Source organism: Parambassis ranga, chromosome 20 (assembly GCF_900634625.1).
Source record: "Parambassis ranga chromosome 20, fParRan2.1, whole genome shotgun sequence".
In the NCBI taxonomy this organism is placed as follows: Eukaryota; Metazoa; Chordata; class Actinopteri; family Ambassidae; genus Parambassis; species Parambassis ranga.
Window position 1 is genome coordinate 8181563 of NC_041040.1, and position 15514 is coordinate 8197076.

Genomic DNA, 15514 nt, shown 5'->3' on the forward strand with positions numbered 1-15514 from the left:
TCTCCGGCTTTTAATCTGCATCTGAATCTACATCCTTCTAAGTAGTCAGCCTGATTCATGAATCTGAATTTTTATCCTTTAAAAAATCAGATTTTCAGACAATGGATATTGTTACGATTTAGCAGTGCCTGTCTGAAATTTGCAGCTGAATCCATACACATCCATGGACAGATTATAATACTGTGTGCCTCAAATCTCTGCTCAGTGTTACAGTTTGTGTTGCATTTTTAAGTATATGTTTAAGCTACCGGGGTACTTCTACAAGATTATGTTAAGCCAATGCAAATCATTTAGATACTGAAAACAATCACACAGATCAAAGTCAGTGTTTGTGCCAGATTTAGATTCTTAATGGTCCAAATTATATCACTTTCTAACATTGTCCAGTAGTTTATTTAGTACAGATGATGTGTAAGCTAAATACTGCCATCTGCTGTTGACTCAGTGTTAGTCCTTCCTGTGTGAACAAACTGCGTGTGTGTGATATTATGAATGAAAACTTGAATGTTTGCTTTGTGTTCCCTCTCTCTCTCTCTCTCTCTCTCTCTCTTCAGGGCCCACCTGGTACTGGTGGATTGAAAGGTGAAAGTGGAGACCATGGTCCACAGGTGAGCCAGAAGTGTCAGTCCTAATAATGCATAAAAAATGTCTTTCACCAGCTGCTGAACGCCACGTCCCACTCTCTCTGCTCATTAAATGATCCTCATGTGTCTGTACAGGGACCCCGGGGCATCCAGGGGCCTACAGGACCACCTGGCAAAGCTGGCAAGAGGGTGAGTGAACTCACTCACCTTCAGTGCTCACACCTCACTGTGTGTGTGTGTGTGTGTGTGTGTGTGTGTGCTCACAGTCCTCCGTGTAAGATGTTGTGTGTTTGTACTTGTGGTCAGTCGTCAAACACTGAGAGGCTTACCGGTACTTCCACTTCAACAAACAATTGCTTGATATGTGCTTAAAGGCCTTTGCTCGCATCAGCGGCCGGGCTGGTTAATCTGTCTGAATATGCCAAAATGTGAAAAACGACTGTGGATGTGGGGAACAATTAGTGTCAATATGCTCTACAAGCATATTGACCTAATTGGATACTAATAAACATAAACCATTCATTGGCAAATTAGTTATACAGGCTTGAAATTAGCTGGTTTTAACGTCACAAAATGTGTCAATGCTTATTTAGTTCATAAGTTTTTAAGAAGTCTTTCTGCAGTCCAGTTCTAAACCTTAAATCATTTTATCTGTATGTTATTGTCCTTTTATTGACAACATGTTGCTCAATCCAGCTGCTAAACGTCATATTCAAATAATAGCTAATAATAGGTCTTTTTAGTCAGAACGACATTACGTGAATCATAATGCAGGATTTCTCTGCTCTTTTAAGGGCCGTGCTGGAGCTGATGGTGCCCGCGGAATGCCCGGAGAGCCAGGCTCCAAGGTACACAATCTTTCATGGTGACATTACTGAAACACAAACAAGTAAACAGTGGTGTTTCAGCCGTAATGAATGTTTGATGGTGCATTGTGGTCCTCTCTGTTCATATACAGGGTGACCGAGGCTTTGATGGACTTCCCGGCCTGCCTGGTGAAAAGGGACACAGGGTGAGCAATGAATGCTGGGATGTTAGAACTTCTGTTTGTCACAAGCATGTGACAAAAATGTGCAACTCGTGACGTTCTCATATAAAAGCTTTTAAATCTGCTCATTAAAACAATTTCCCTACTTACTGAGGATGCTTGCTGTGAGTCAGTCAATACATTTATCTCTGTAAAATCATGTCGAGTAGTTAAATTTCAGTGCGGTGAGTGACAGCAGGGCCATGAAGGCTTGACAAAAAGGATAAAATGACCTCACTGGTTTCCTCTTCACCAGGGGGAGCCAGGACCGATGGGACCCCCAGGTGCCCCTGGAGAGGATGGACAGAGAGTAAGTGCTTCCTCTTTACTAAAAAACTTTTTCTAAAAAACTGCACTCAACCCACATCCCAACCCATACCCATTTACATCAGCTGTGCTCCACCAGCTGAGCCCTCAGGCAGCAGCAGCTGGGCGGAGGCTGTGAACTGGGGGAGGAGGATTGTTTAACCTTTCATCCCCCAATACACCTCCAGGCGGTTACTGCAGCCAACAAAGTGTGGCTGGGTTGAGATTAAGCTCTCACTAATACAGGCTTATGATTATAGGTGTTGACAGTTGATAAGACAGACACGATGCCACATTGTATTTGTATTGTAGCCACAATTCTTCACTGAAATTTATTTTACTTAATTTAATCTAACCTTCTTTTTCTTCCTTTAGGGAGAGGATGGAGAGATTGGGCCCAGAGGATTAGCTGGCGAGAGCGTAAGGCTGTCTGCTCTTGGTGTTATTATGTCATGCCATCGCAAACCAACAAGCTGCAACAAGAGCGCCAAGAGCTTGGCTTTCTTAGTGAGCACCGAATAATATTCAAATTTGCCTTCAAACTATTCCTGTCTCATTCTCTCTAGGGTCCTAGAGGTTTGCTGGGACCCCGTGGTCCTCCTGGACCCCCCGGAGCACCTGTATGTACTTTAACTTTTACCAGCCTTTTACTTCCTGTTTTTGATGCGGCGTGTCATGAATCTGATCTGTCTTCTGCAGGGTGTTGCTGGAGTCGACGGACCTCAAGGCCCCAAAGGAAACATGGTACAAACATGACTTTTACTCAGTAAAAAATATCTTCGTGCTGCTCTCTGCTTTGATTCAGTCTGCATATTCCAGGTTAAGTTGTTAAAGACCTTTCAGTAAGCACAGCTTTGTACACACCTCATTGAGGTTGAAGATCATTCCAGTGCCTCAGATTACCTGAGAAAATGACATGTAGGAGCCAGCGAATGTTACTCAAGCATGACAACATTTTCATCAAACAGCCAGAACATCTTACTGAAGTCATTTCCTCTCAATGATCAGAGAGCAAGCATCGAGACCACTTTACATGTTTTTGAATGTGTGCAGGAGGGTTGTTTTCTCCTCACACACAGAGAACAGACACAGCAAAAGCATTTCTTATTTATGGTGTTGGTAGGTCAGATGAATGACACTGATTTGTTACCGTTACTCTGGGATTAATGTTCAATGTCTAGCTTTGACAGTTGCCTTTGTTTACAGGGTCCACAAGGAGAGCCAGGCCCACCCGGTCAGCAGGGAATCCCTGGAACACAGGTAAACGAATCAATCATACGCTGCTCCACTACACACGTCAAGAAACAAAGACAAAGAGGTGTGTGTGGAGACATGCACCACGCTGTGCGAACTTTGTATGCTGGCCTTAGAAACACCTCATTTGGTCTCCATACTGTCACCACAAACTCCAAAGAAAAGCTTTGATGTCAGAGTTAGCAGCTTGTAACAACAATTTGATAAAACAGATAATCAAAGAGTGTAAATCACAGGTAAAAGGTAACGTATTCATGTATTTTCAAGGGTTTATTCTAGGGACTTCCTGCAAAGCTGCCACAGATGTTAGAGTAAAGCTTCAGGGCCCTTTAAAACACACACACACTGTTCCATTGGCTTACATCAGGTAACCACTCAGAGATGCATATATGCATAGATGAACAAATATTTAAGTGTATGTACAACCGCTGACAACTAACACACACAAGCTCAACATTCCTTTACCAGCTCAGCTATTTGCAGCTCCAACAAACTCTTCAGTCTATCCAGCATGTGTGTGTGTGTGTGTGTGTGTGTGCTTGAGCATGCCTGCTGTTGCTAAAGCAACAGACTCATTTCTGTACCTTGTCTTACAGGGTCTTCCTGGTCCCCAAGGTCCCATTGGACCACCTGGAGAAAAAGTATGTTCAACAATATCAGCACAACAACAAGTGATGAATGAAGATGTACTAAGAGTGGCGAGATCTCTAAACCTTTGACCTTCTTTTTCCTCTTACAGGGACCTCAGGGCAGGTCGGGTTTGCCTGGATTACCTGGAGCTGATGGTCCTCCTGTGAGTGCTCCTGTCACCTGTATACCAACGCAACTAAAATATGAGCCATTTACTGCATCACTGTTTACTCTTTAGCAAGCCTTTTGGAGTCATAAAGAAAAAGTTTTTCACTGTCAGCGTCATAAAGTCATTAAAATCTCCACATAGCTTTTTCTTATTTGAATCTTACTATGTTTACGCTTTTGGTATACAACATATATCCAGGCTTCCTTTGAAATGCAGCAGGACTGTGACTCAGAAATCTCTTAAGGCATTTTTCATCAGCAGAAATATAATAATATGAGATTGGTTATTCCCAACCCGTAGTCGCTCATGCCATACCCCTCCTTCTCTGCCCTCGGTGGGTTAGGTGTGTAAGTTCAAGAGGCAGCAGCTCTTGCTGCCCTCAGGCCGCAGCGCCTGATGATTAACAGCCCTATGCCTCAATCTCACACCTCAAAGTGGAGGAGCCAGGTGTTCACAGCTGAAGGTTTCCATATGTGCGAGGGGCCAGTTCACTATCTGCCTGTCCCTGCACTGGTGGCCACCCACACGTACAGCTATTATTGTTAATATTACTTCTTACTTAGCATTCATATGATTAGTTTCGCTGTATGGTTTAGTTTCAGTGTGAACTTCTTATTTTGATTCAACACCATAAATCATATTAACCCTTGTGTGACATCCTATATTACAGGGTCATCCTGGAAAGGAGGGTCCAGCTGGTGAGAAAGGAGGCCAAGTACGTGCATTTAAATCACCTGATGTTTTTACATTTATGCATGCTTTACTAAGTCTACAGATGTGTCTAATGTTATTAATCTACTCTGAAATACTCTGATTATACATGTATTGTTCATTGCTCAAAACATACAACACAAATGTATAATATAATAAACTAATACATACAAAATAATACAAATAACGAACCACTTCAGTGTCGGTCAGCATTACGCATTCCTTCACTGTGTTTCAGTTGCTTCACAGAATGCGTCCTCGACTCTCATGGATGACTGGCAGTGTTTAATATTACAGTGTAATGAGTTTAATGAGCCATCTTAAAACAAATTCACTGCAAATACATCATTACAGCTCTGAAATAAATGCCACCTGCATCCATCAGCTCAGCTATTTCTACATCACTCATGTACGCTTCCTTCTCTCCAGGGTCCACCAGGTCCACAGGGGCCTATTGGTTATCCTGGCCCGCGTGGTGTCAAGGTATTGTATTTGTTTGAGGAGAGTCCTTGTTTCTGTTCTGTTGCACATCTTTGTGTTGTATTCTAATGATGTCTTCTTCTTCTAATAGGGTGCTGATGGTGTCCGTGGTCTTAAGGGATCAAAGGGAGAGAAGGTAGGTTTTAAACCAAAGCAGCCAGACTGAAATAAATTCTGTATTCTGTGTGTTTTTATTAAGAGAAGCGCTTGACATCGTCCACATGTCGGCCTGAACTCTCTCTTTGTGACAGCCTATAAATATATTCCTGTCACGTATATCCTGTCTATAACGTGCCCCGTCTACCTGTTCTCCAAACTTTGTTTTGACTCTTTGGAGCTGTAGTGGACAGCTCAGATATGCCATGCAGAGCTCCGCTGATAGCCTTCTTCAGTGAAGTGACCCTCACTCTTTGAATGTAAAGCTGCCATGCTTTGGCCTTTTGGATTTTAAAGGACACTGCAATCAATCTCAAGTACTTTTGAAGCGATCAACTGTGTGCAACTATGTAGAATGTAAACTATTTTCTTTAAATGCATGACTTCTATTTAAGATCAATACAGTTATGCAGCTGTATAAAATCTATTATCTGACTGAGGGGTGTTGTTTTCACCGCTGTGACAGGTATTCATATCAGTTTTATTGAATTATTTATAGCAATTCAAAAGCCAAAACCTTGAGGAGAAAGGGTTGTAATGAATAAAGGATGTGCTTTCTTTCAGGTGTGTATCTGTGTATGCGTAGGTGTGTGTGTGTGAGTGGCCTTTGTGATGTGAGTTGCTGGCAATCGACATGCTCGGTGCTGCATTATGCATCAGATAGGGTTGAAAACATGGACAAGAGACAGACCAGAAGGACTAGGTGGCAAAGATAAAAAAAAGACAGAGGTTTGGCTGAAAGGGTCCTTCAGTTCCCACATACTTCTTATAAAATTCAGCTTCGTTATATGGTCTCTGTGTACAGCACAATTTGGAGCCTCTGATTTGGATCTTACTCTGATTATTTTAAATCAATATATCTCTAGTCACAGATGCTAAATGTTCAGTTTGTGAGAGCAGCACAGCTCATTCACCAACAGAACTTTGCAGGTGTTATTCCGCTGCCTGGCCAGCAGATAGCAGCAGCGAGCCTGTGATCCACACACTGAACCTAAGACACACATGCTCCATAAATACAGAAGTTTTTGGAGGCTTAATAAGCTCCCTGGAGAAATATAGAAAATAGTCGATTTCTAATTTTCTCTTAATGGGGAAAAACCTAAAGCTTTAAATAACAGTATAATGAAGTAACTGAACTGTCACTGGCAAATTAATTAACTTCTTTTTGTCTTCTGGTAGGGTGAAGATGGTTTCCCAGGTTTCAAAGGAGACATGGGAATTAAAGGAGACCGGGTAAGGAGCTCGACTGAAAGCAGACATTTCCTATTTAAGTGGAAATAATTGTAGTCATCGTGATTGTTCTTTGTACATTTGTGGGTTGCAGGGTGAGCTTGGCCTGGCTGGGCCTCGTGGAGAAGATGGACCCGAGGGTCCTAAAGGCAGATCTGGGCCCAATGGGGAATCCGGCCCCCTTGGTCCAGCTGGAGAGAAGGTAATCATGCTCCTTATATAAAAAAAATCTAGCTGTGGTTGTGCTAAAAGTATGTTGCTTTGCTTACATGTGTTGTTAATGCCTTTCAGGGTAAACTGGGCGTCCCAGGATTACCTGGATATCCTGGCAGACAAGGACCTAAGGTATGTTTGTACTACTCTGTCTCTGTATTTTAATCATCGCTGTGTTACAATGTGCTAACACAACATACATCCACAAATGTCTGAGAGTGGCTTTCAACTCAAAGTTAGAATAACTGCTGGATAATATGTGAGAATTGGAAGAAGAAAATGTTTGTCATTGAATTCATTTTTATCAAATGTTCCTAATGCATCATGTGGGGACGCTCTGCAGAATAGGTAAGCTGCTGCTTTATAATCTGCTGTTCAGAGTGTGGAGTAAAGGAAAAACATCACGTCACCTTGTATTGTGCGTATGTGCCTCGTGCATTGTGCTGTAAAACCTCATCTTTTTGTGTATCTGTTTGTGTACACCGCTTATTGGCTTTGAAGCGTCATCCTTTGTACAGGCTTAATGCACAGTGTACAGAGTCACTGTGAGGAGGAAGGACACGCTGCTGTTCCTCTTCACAACAACTTTTAAAGATGTCACTGAATGAAATCAGCCCAGCTGAAGGTGCACTCTGTTCTGAAAAAAAAAAACAGCGTTGAGGGTCACGAAGTGATCTGCTTCATACTCATGCTATGTTCATGTAACCTGTGTAAAACTAACAGCCATGACATTCAGCAGTGTTACAGAGGAATACAGGATGGTCTTTATTATCATTATGCATGCACTGACCCACACATCCCTCCATGACAAGTCTCTCTCCTGGTGACAGGGCTCAAGCGGTTTCCCTGGGTTCCCTGGAGCCAACGGCGAGAAAGGAGCTAGGGTAAGAAAACACACACACACACACTGGATGTGTGTGAGACACATCATGCCAAAACAGAGAGGAAATGGATTCCTAGTGAAAAGGCTTCTGTATGTTGACTTGGCACAACAAAAGACAGGGAAGCTTTTGCCTTTATATTGAGGCTCTGCTTTTCATTTATAGGATTGAAAACAAAATGTTCAGCTCACACGGTTTTGAGAAATTCTGAAATATACTTCAGGTTTTTACTTTTGTACTGTTTCATTTGCCAAAATATTTTCAGATCGGCTTAATTCACATTGATGAAAAACGTGATTCATGAAGGTACATAATCCATTATAGATGTTGAAAGGATTCAGCTTTTCCTCTGCTGAATAAAATATCATTTAATGACCACTTTAGAGTGTATTATTTCACTTTAAAAGTCCGTCTGCCAAGGTTTTCATTTTTCATTAAATAAAATAATCCAGCCAGAAAGTCATTTTACGGCTGTTGTAGGATCGCTGCATTTGTTGGCAGGCTGTTTAAACAGACAGTGCAAGTAATGACTTAACAAACACATAGTATGTCTTATCTAACAAAACCACTAAAGTAGGGGTTAATTCAAGTGTGTTTTTGTAAACCTCTCTTTGAATTAAAGAATCAGAGTTTACTAAATTAGAGAAAACGGAGCAGACTGTACTGTGGACGTCTTCTGTAGGACACATTCATGTGCTGTGGAATAATGATGGATAATGACAAATAACAAGCTTCATGTTATCCAACAGGGCATTGCTGGCAAACCTGGTCCAAGAGGGCAAAGAGGTCCGACGGTATGTCCCGTACCCTCATCCCTTCTGTAATGAATCAGACAGTGTTAAGTCATTTTAATCTATACAAACAAGCTATTCACATTATATGTTTGACATCGATTGTTCTACCTCTTCAGGGTCCCCGTGGTGCTCGAGGAGCCAGGGGCCCAACAGGAAAACCTGGTCCCAAGGTACAGACACTGTGCCCAGATGATGCCACTTTATACTGGCTTGTGCCGAACACATGATATAAAGTGTCAAAAGATTTGCTAGAGTAAAAACGACGACACTATTAATGATTTGTTGTTGTGTGTTTCAGGGCACAGCAGGCAATGATGGTCCTTCAGGCCCTCCCGGTGAGAGAGTAAGTCCATAACACACTGAGTCTGTAATGACTGTTGATACATGAGAGTGTTTCATATTGATATCAGTTCAGCACATATAGACCTGCATGTACTTTAAAGCATGGTCTATTCTATCAATAAAACATGTTAAAGGTTTGTCAGTTAGGACAGCTTAGGCAACACATGCTGATGTTGTATAAACGCCATGTGGAGCAGCTGCTGCATGCTTTTTTTTTTTTAAATCCAATATTTCAGGTTTGCATTTGCAGCATTTTAAACTGACACTTCAATAAAAACAAGAACAGAAAATGATCCACATCCGTATTTTTAGCCCCAGGTGGCTAACTCAGCAGCAAAGTTAACAGTCTCTGCAGTTGCTCTGCAATAAAAGTCTTCCAGTAGTGACACCTTATTTAATACCTTTTATTAGATTGTGTTAGATTTCCAGTGGTGTTTTAGTGTAATTTGATTTTGCTGTGTAACGAAGAAATGTGAAACAACAGCTTGAATCCACTGAAGTCCCAATAAGCCGTGAAGCATGAGGGGCTGGAAGTGTTGAGCACCTGCAGCAAGAGTTCAGGTTATATTAGCATTTACCTGCACTCACACTACAGGGGAGAAGCTATCGTTATTACAACTCTTGACAAAGCATTCATTATTACATGAATTAATTTCAACTGAACAAATCTCTATAAAGGCACTTTAATTAAGTTTATTGATTTCACTTGTTTACTACGCAGGTTATAGCTTTAGTCGGCGCTTTTAGATTTACATTTTCTCTGTATATTTCATTTGTATATGGTTTGTTTTCTACTGTATGTTAAGTATTGTGCAGGTCCTTCCATAGAGAGCTGTTTTGAAACAGATCAGCTCAAATTAATCTAATAAGCAGCCATTGACGTTTACACTGTCCCAGCAGGCCAAACTGTAACATGATTTTTTTTTACAGCTTATGAATGATTTTTAAATATTGCATGAAAATACCCTGTGTAAAGAAGTTTAAAGTTTAAACGGCAACAATATATCAATTAAAGTAGCTTAAAGCTTAATCCAAGTCACACAGAAGACAAAGTAGATAAGTGATCATTTAAAACCACCCACACCAGCTGTATTCTGCTATTTAGTTTCATTTGCTGATGTAGCACTCGATTTAACTCTTATTATGTGTCTTATTGTTACGTGCTTTTTTTTATATTTTATATAAGAACTGCCACTACCTAAGATAAAGCTAATAAGTTACAGTCTGAGAAAACAGAATGTTTGGTTTTAATATAATGTGTTTATTCTGGGTCATTCAAATGGATTCTGATGTAGCTCATATAATATTATTAGCGGCATTCTTGCCTTTTATCATGACTGTTTGTATCATGGCATAGAAAGTCAAAGCTGAGGTTGACCTTATGTTACCTTATCTTGTTTTATGGCTAGAAATGTTCTTATTTGCACAATTATACTGCTCAAGCATTCAGTTATACTGTAAGTTAGTTGAACCAGCAAATGATCACTAATAAAAAGACCTTTTATGTCCACATTCACTGCTGTTCTCTGCCACTTATGGGCTCACTAAGTATTGACTCACTTGATGGCACACATGAGTGCAAGCTGTATCATTACTACATTCATTTTTTAATCAATCTTTGTGTTAATTGCAGGGGCCTCAAGGACCACAGGGACCGGTGGGATTCCCTGGACCAAAGGGCCCCCCTGTAAGTACTCGTCCTCGCTGCCACAGACAGCTCAGAGTGTGTGGGTTGCAGCTGCTTCCTGAAGATCCTCCGCCTAAACTTCCTCTCGTCTTCCTACAGCCTCTATAGCAAATTAGCGTAGTTTGCAAACATTATAAGTCGTAATTGATTCGATTGGAGGAATTCATGGAGTGCAGTAATACATAGAAATATCCCTAATTCTTCGCAGAGATCATTAGTCGAACTGTTATTGAAGCAGAACCCATTTTCTCACTCCCCAGTCTAGGCAGGAGACAAGTGGTAATTTCCACCTATTGATTCCTGTTAGATTCATAGCCGGCTCTCACCCCTCAGCCAGTGGTGTTCATTTCACCAAAAAAAAAATAAAATAAAATGCACACACGGAGCCTGTTATTTTTCCATTAGTGTTCCTGTACTCTAACTATGACATTTCCTCTCTGATGTTATGTTTAGATTGTATGATAATGGACTAATACAGCTCACTGCTTGGAGGGAAAACCCTCTATTTAACCAATAAGGCCAATTTTGTGGTGCAGTTATTCATTTTAGATATGAACATCATCATAATGAATTTGGTGTCTTGATTTGTACCCAACAGGGACCACCTGGAAAGGATGGGCTGCCCGGACACCCTGGCCAGCGTGGAGAGACGGTGAGTAGTGATGATGCTGCATAAAACCTCCTCCTTTAAGCTGTCCATTCTTATATTAATCACCTTATAACTGTATACTTTACTTATGTTTTGGTTTAGTGCTTGAATCACCCTTTTCTTTCCACTTCTGCATCTTATCACTGGTGCTCATGTATGCAGGGATAACAATCAATGACACCTCATGCCAATCATTGTCTGTACAGATAGACATTATGAGGCGGGCAAACCATCCAATAAAAGAATACTAAACCATAAGAGTAATAGTTGGGAGATGGAGTAAATCAGCTGACCTAGAGTGCATTGTAAAGATACTTTCAAATCCTTTGCAGAATGCCTAAAAGCTTAAATAAGAAATAGCTACAAATGCCTTGTTGCATAGACGGGGCATCCTTTGGGATGTCTGATCTACCTCACAGCAGCAAATAACCCAGAGCAAAGTTTTATCTGATCTCTCCTAGCTGCAATCCTCCGCTCTCAACTTCGATTCCTCTATATTTGGTATGCATCGGTGTACCTTGGTTTGCTGAGGCCTAGAGGGCAATAAATTCTACTAAAAGCTTGACAGATCATCGCCTCTATCATTAAAGCTTCCCTTTCTCCCTGCCTCCTTCCTGTAGACAGCGCAATACGCCACACACCAACGCTCTCCTGCACTTTGCTAGCGATTCAAGCGACAACGATGGGGGTCTTCATTAGAGTGTTTATGGCTGCAGATTTATGTGCTGATGAGCAGGCTCCACAAGCATCCAATATGAGAATGGATCACAGCAATAAAAATAGCTCCGACGCCCATTTTCCCATCAACACAAGCTGCATAAGAGCAACTATAAGGTTCAAGCCACAGCATGGCCTGAGGGCTTCCATTGAATAATACATCACCATAAATCACACTACGATGTGGTCAGTAGGCCAGGAGTCATATGTCCATACGGATCGGGTTTCTGAGAGCTTGCAATATCTCATTGAAGAATTCGAAATCACAAAAACATTTAGCAGCTCAAATAAAAGGAGCAGATACACAATGTCTTCAGCAGATTATGAAATCTATGTGAAGGATCCTTCTTTATAGCCGGCTTCTAGGCACCAGTGCTGGGTGAATATTTGAGGAGCATTGCAGAGTGCTTGGAGGAGGACTCAAGTCAATGCAGATTGGATTGTTCCTCTCCTGGAAGACAGAAGTTCATCTGATTTGTGCTGCAATGCAGGAGTCGATGCCTGGCACAAAACTTTTTTGTGTCCTGTTCTGCCGTTTAAATCTGCTTCGGCATATCCTCAGGCAGTTCTGAAATGCAAACCAGCTGCAATGTAAACTTAATGCAACATGTTTGCTGGACAGTTTTACCCATGACAACAATGCTATGCTGTGGATCAGGTCTGCTATGATGCTTATGGCAGGAAAAAGCCAGGTTACAGTGCACAGCATCTCCTTCATTAAACTGACTGCACACCAAAGAGTCAGAACCTAAACTACAAGTTGTGTGTTCATGTCACTTCCAACAAGAGGCTTGTTAGGAAAACATAGTCTGGGTCAGTATCCATTGTATTTAGCAGGAATAAATCATGTTTGTATGGCTCTTTGTCAACATCTGAATTGCAGTACTGCCTCTGGCTCCACTGAGCTGTGTGTCATCTGCTTGTTTCAGTCTGTCTAGTCCAGACTTAATGAAAACATCAGTGTATACAGTAGATCAATATTTGTACATTTACATTCTTGTTATTGTAGACGGTGTAATTGAGTTTTTGTAATATTTTGTCGTTTTGTTGTTTTTCAGGGTTTCCAAGGAAAAACTGGTCCACCAGGCCCAGGAGGTGTTGTTGGGCCCCAGGTAAAATGAATTATTAAATGTTGCTATTGATCAAAAGCAAGCCACGGTTCAGCAGTATTATGGACTACAATCCTAAATTAAACATGCATCAAGCATATAAGATCACTTATTTTACAGCTTTATTTTATTGGCCAAATAACATTTGTGTCTATGTTAAACTGCTATTGACATTCAAGTGTGTGATGACATCTTAGGGCCCCACTGGGGAGACTGGTCCTGTTGGTGAGAGAGGCCACCCTGGACCTCCAGGCCCCCCTGGAGAGCAGGGTCTACCAGGAGCTGCTGGCAAGGAGGGAGCAAAGGTATGTGATTACTATTACGCCATAGCCTCCTTCTTATCATCCCATTCAGGGAGTATCAGTTTGACATTAGAGCACTTTGTTCTGGAGTTCTGTGTTTAAACTGTTACACTTAAGAGAGGCTGACGTATGCAGTTACAATTATCGTACATGATTTGATTTTTCAGATGAAGTCAGGTGCATTTACAAGCTGATACGTTTCTTGAGGGCATTCAAAGCTCAGTACACTACTGGGTTGCTTAAATAACGCTGTAAGAATAAGATAAATCTATGTGAGTAGATTCACCACCCAGGAAATGCCAGAGTCTCGCCATCCCTCTGATTCTAGCAAGTGACGGCTGACGATACAGTAGCTGAGATCTGGGGAGTGTCTGGTTCCATTCTCTCCCTAGCTCTCCCAGCCTGGCAATTGAGTGCCCATTAGGAGTAGACAGCAGCCATTTTGTAGAAGTATGGGCTGCTGCACACCAGCTTGCTGATTCCCAGGGCCACTCAGCATCCCTCCCCTCTCTCAAACTGCTGTGTCTTCTCCTTTCATTTTCTCCCCGTCTTCCCCAAGCAGACAGTTTAATCAAGTCCATCGGCTAACTCCAAACCCTCCGCCACTCACAGCCCCACTTTCCTTCCCACTCCTCTCAGACCTGTGCATCAGTATGCCAGGGACAGTTTGTGGAGGTCTTGGCAGCCCAACCCAAATCCTCTTATACCTCTCGAGCCCACTCTTCTGTGCCTCTCTGTTTGCAGATAAAGTCAGCCTGACAATACAAAAGAAAAGACAACGAAGCCAGGAGTAACTTTTTCTCAAGTCAAATGTCCTTGTTTTAGAAATGTTTGGTAAAAAATCAATCAGGAGGTAAATAAAGTGAATTATTGCTACTATTTCTTTTGGATAAAATGCAAAAGAAGTTTCTAAAGGCGCTGAGAGAATGTCCATATAGTTCAGGAAGTAGAAGTTTTTGTTCTGGTTCAGGTATGTAATCACACTTTCAGTAGTCCGTTGTTCTTTTTTTCAACATTATCTGACATCTCTGTGTTCCATGTTGTAGCTGATTACATGAAAACAAAGCAGCATTGATTCTGAATAGCATTGATTGTGTAGTGCTAATGAATCCAAAGAAGAAGAAAAAACATACTGTACATACTACAAACACTAATTACTGCTAATGGACTGTTAAATGGTCCGGCTGGGATGTACAAAGCCATTAGCACATATGATATTTACTCATCAGTCTCTGCTCACCTTTCTTGCTGAGCTGCAGGCTGTGCAATTCTTCATTTTACATTCCAAAACATGGTACACATGTCACCAGAGAGGCTGGTTGTTAAGTAGGTCGTCATTTTTTAAAATTCAGATTTTTGTGGGAGTGCAGTGCTGCTCTCAAATCAAGGATTCTCCGAAGGATTCACAGCGGCCATACTAATCCATCGCTACATTACAAAAACATATATTAGTGTTGTAAGTGTCAGATTTTGGCCAGCGACGCAAGATGAGTTTTATGTGAGAGGTTTAACATTTAATATTTGTTAATCTAGCTGCCAATTGGTGATCAGTGACGTGCAATAATTGCTCTTCAAATGTGTCATATTATAGCCTTTTTCCTAATGCTGGTATTTTTATGCAATCCTGCAAACAAAGTGATATGTAAACAATTTGAATCATGTGCATGTTTATTCATAATTTGTATAGTATTACATTGTTGTTCAGCAATATTTGTTCTAATTGCAACAAGGCTGCAGTCATGTCCCAGGTGGTTTTTGATCATTTTGACAACACAATCTCATCTCTGCTTTGTTGAGAGACCCTTCTCACCTGACTGAATGAATGCACTACTTGTTGCTTCTAATTTAATCACTTGTAGTGATGATATTAGATTTTTTTTTCATCATCTGTGATAAATATGGAGAAAACTTTTCTGTGTAAATGTCTTTTTCTTTTTTAGTATTGATGCATCGCTATGAGCAACAATAAACATGTGTGATTGTGTGTGTGTGTGTGTAGGGAGATCCTGGACCACAAGGACCCACTGGTAAAGACGGCCCCCCTGGCCTTCGCGGCTTCCCCGGAGAGAGAGGTCTACCTGGCGCCACGGTGAGACCTCCGAACCCACCTGCAGCTATTAATCATAGTTTTCTGTTACCTGTGTTTGCTAGTAGAAAGTGACAGGACATCCCTACATAACAAATGAACCAGCATCTATCTAGAGCTAGTCACTTCATTAGAGACACCAGCCCTGGAATTCACTCCTAGCAATCAGTCCACTGCAGAGGAAATC

General features: G+C 41.4%; 1 protein-coding gene across 2 annotated transcripts in view; it reads left to right on the forward strand.

Annotated features, from left to right (window-relative positions):
• Window positions 1-15514, forward strand: part of col11a1a (collagen, type XI, alpha 1a) — a 57260-nt gene that overhangs the window by 21020 nt on the left and 20726 nt on the right. For both annotated transcript variants that reach the window (XM_028432703.1, XM_028432704.1), the window contains exons 15-40: window positions 555-608; window positions 720-773; window positions 1379-1432; window positions 1543-1596; window positions 1868-1921; window positions 2293-2337; window positions 2484-2537; window positions 2617-2661; window positions 3124-3177; window positions 3768-3812; window positions 3911-3964; window positions 4641-4685; window positions 5111-5164; window positions 5253-5297; window positions 6497-6550; window positions 6642-6749; window positions 6839-6892; window positions 7591-7644; window positions 8391-8435; window positions 8552-8605; window positions 8734-8778; window positions 10411-10464; window positions 11063-11116; window positions 12889-12942; window positions 13137-13244; window positions 15241-15330. In XM_028432703.1, coding sequence (XP_028288504.1) covers window positions 555-608; window positions 720-773; window positions 1379-1432; window positions 1543-1596; window positions 1868-1921; window positions 2293-2337; window positions 2484-2537; window positions 2617-2661; window positions 3124-3177; window positions 3768-3812; window positions 3911-3964; window positions 4641-4685; window positions 5111-5164; window positions 5253-5297; window positions 6497-6550; window positions 6642-6749; window positions 6839-6892; window positions 7591-7644; window positions 8391-8435; window positions 8552-8605; window positions 8734-8778; window positions 10411-10464; window positions 11063-11116; window positions 12889-12942; window positions 13137-13244; window positions 15241-15330 — 1485 coding nt within the window. The remainder of the gene's footprint in view (window positions 1-554; window positions 609-719; window positions 774-1378; window positions 1433-1542; window positions 1597-1867; window positions 1922-2292; window positions 2338-2483; window positions 2538-2616; window positions 2662-3123; window positions 3178-3767; window positions 3813-3910; window positions 3965-4640; window positions 4686-5110; window positions 5165-5252; window positions 5298-6496; window positions 6551-6641; window positions 6750-6838; window positions 6893-7590; window positions 7645-8390; window positions 8436-8551; window positions 8606-8733; window positions 8779-10410; window positions 10465-11062; window positions 11117-12888; window positions 12943-13136; window positions 13245-15240; window positions 15331-15514) is intronic.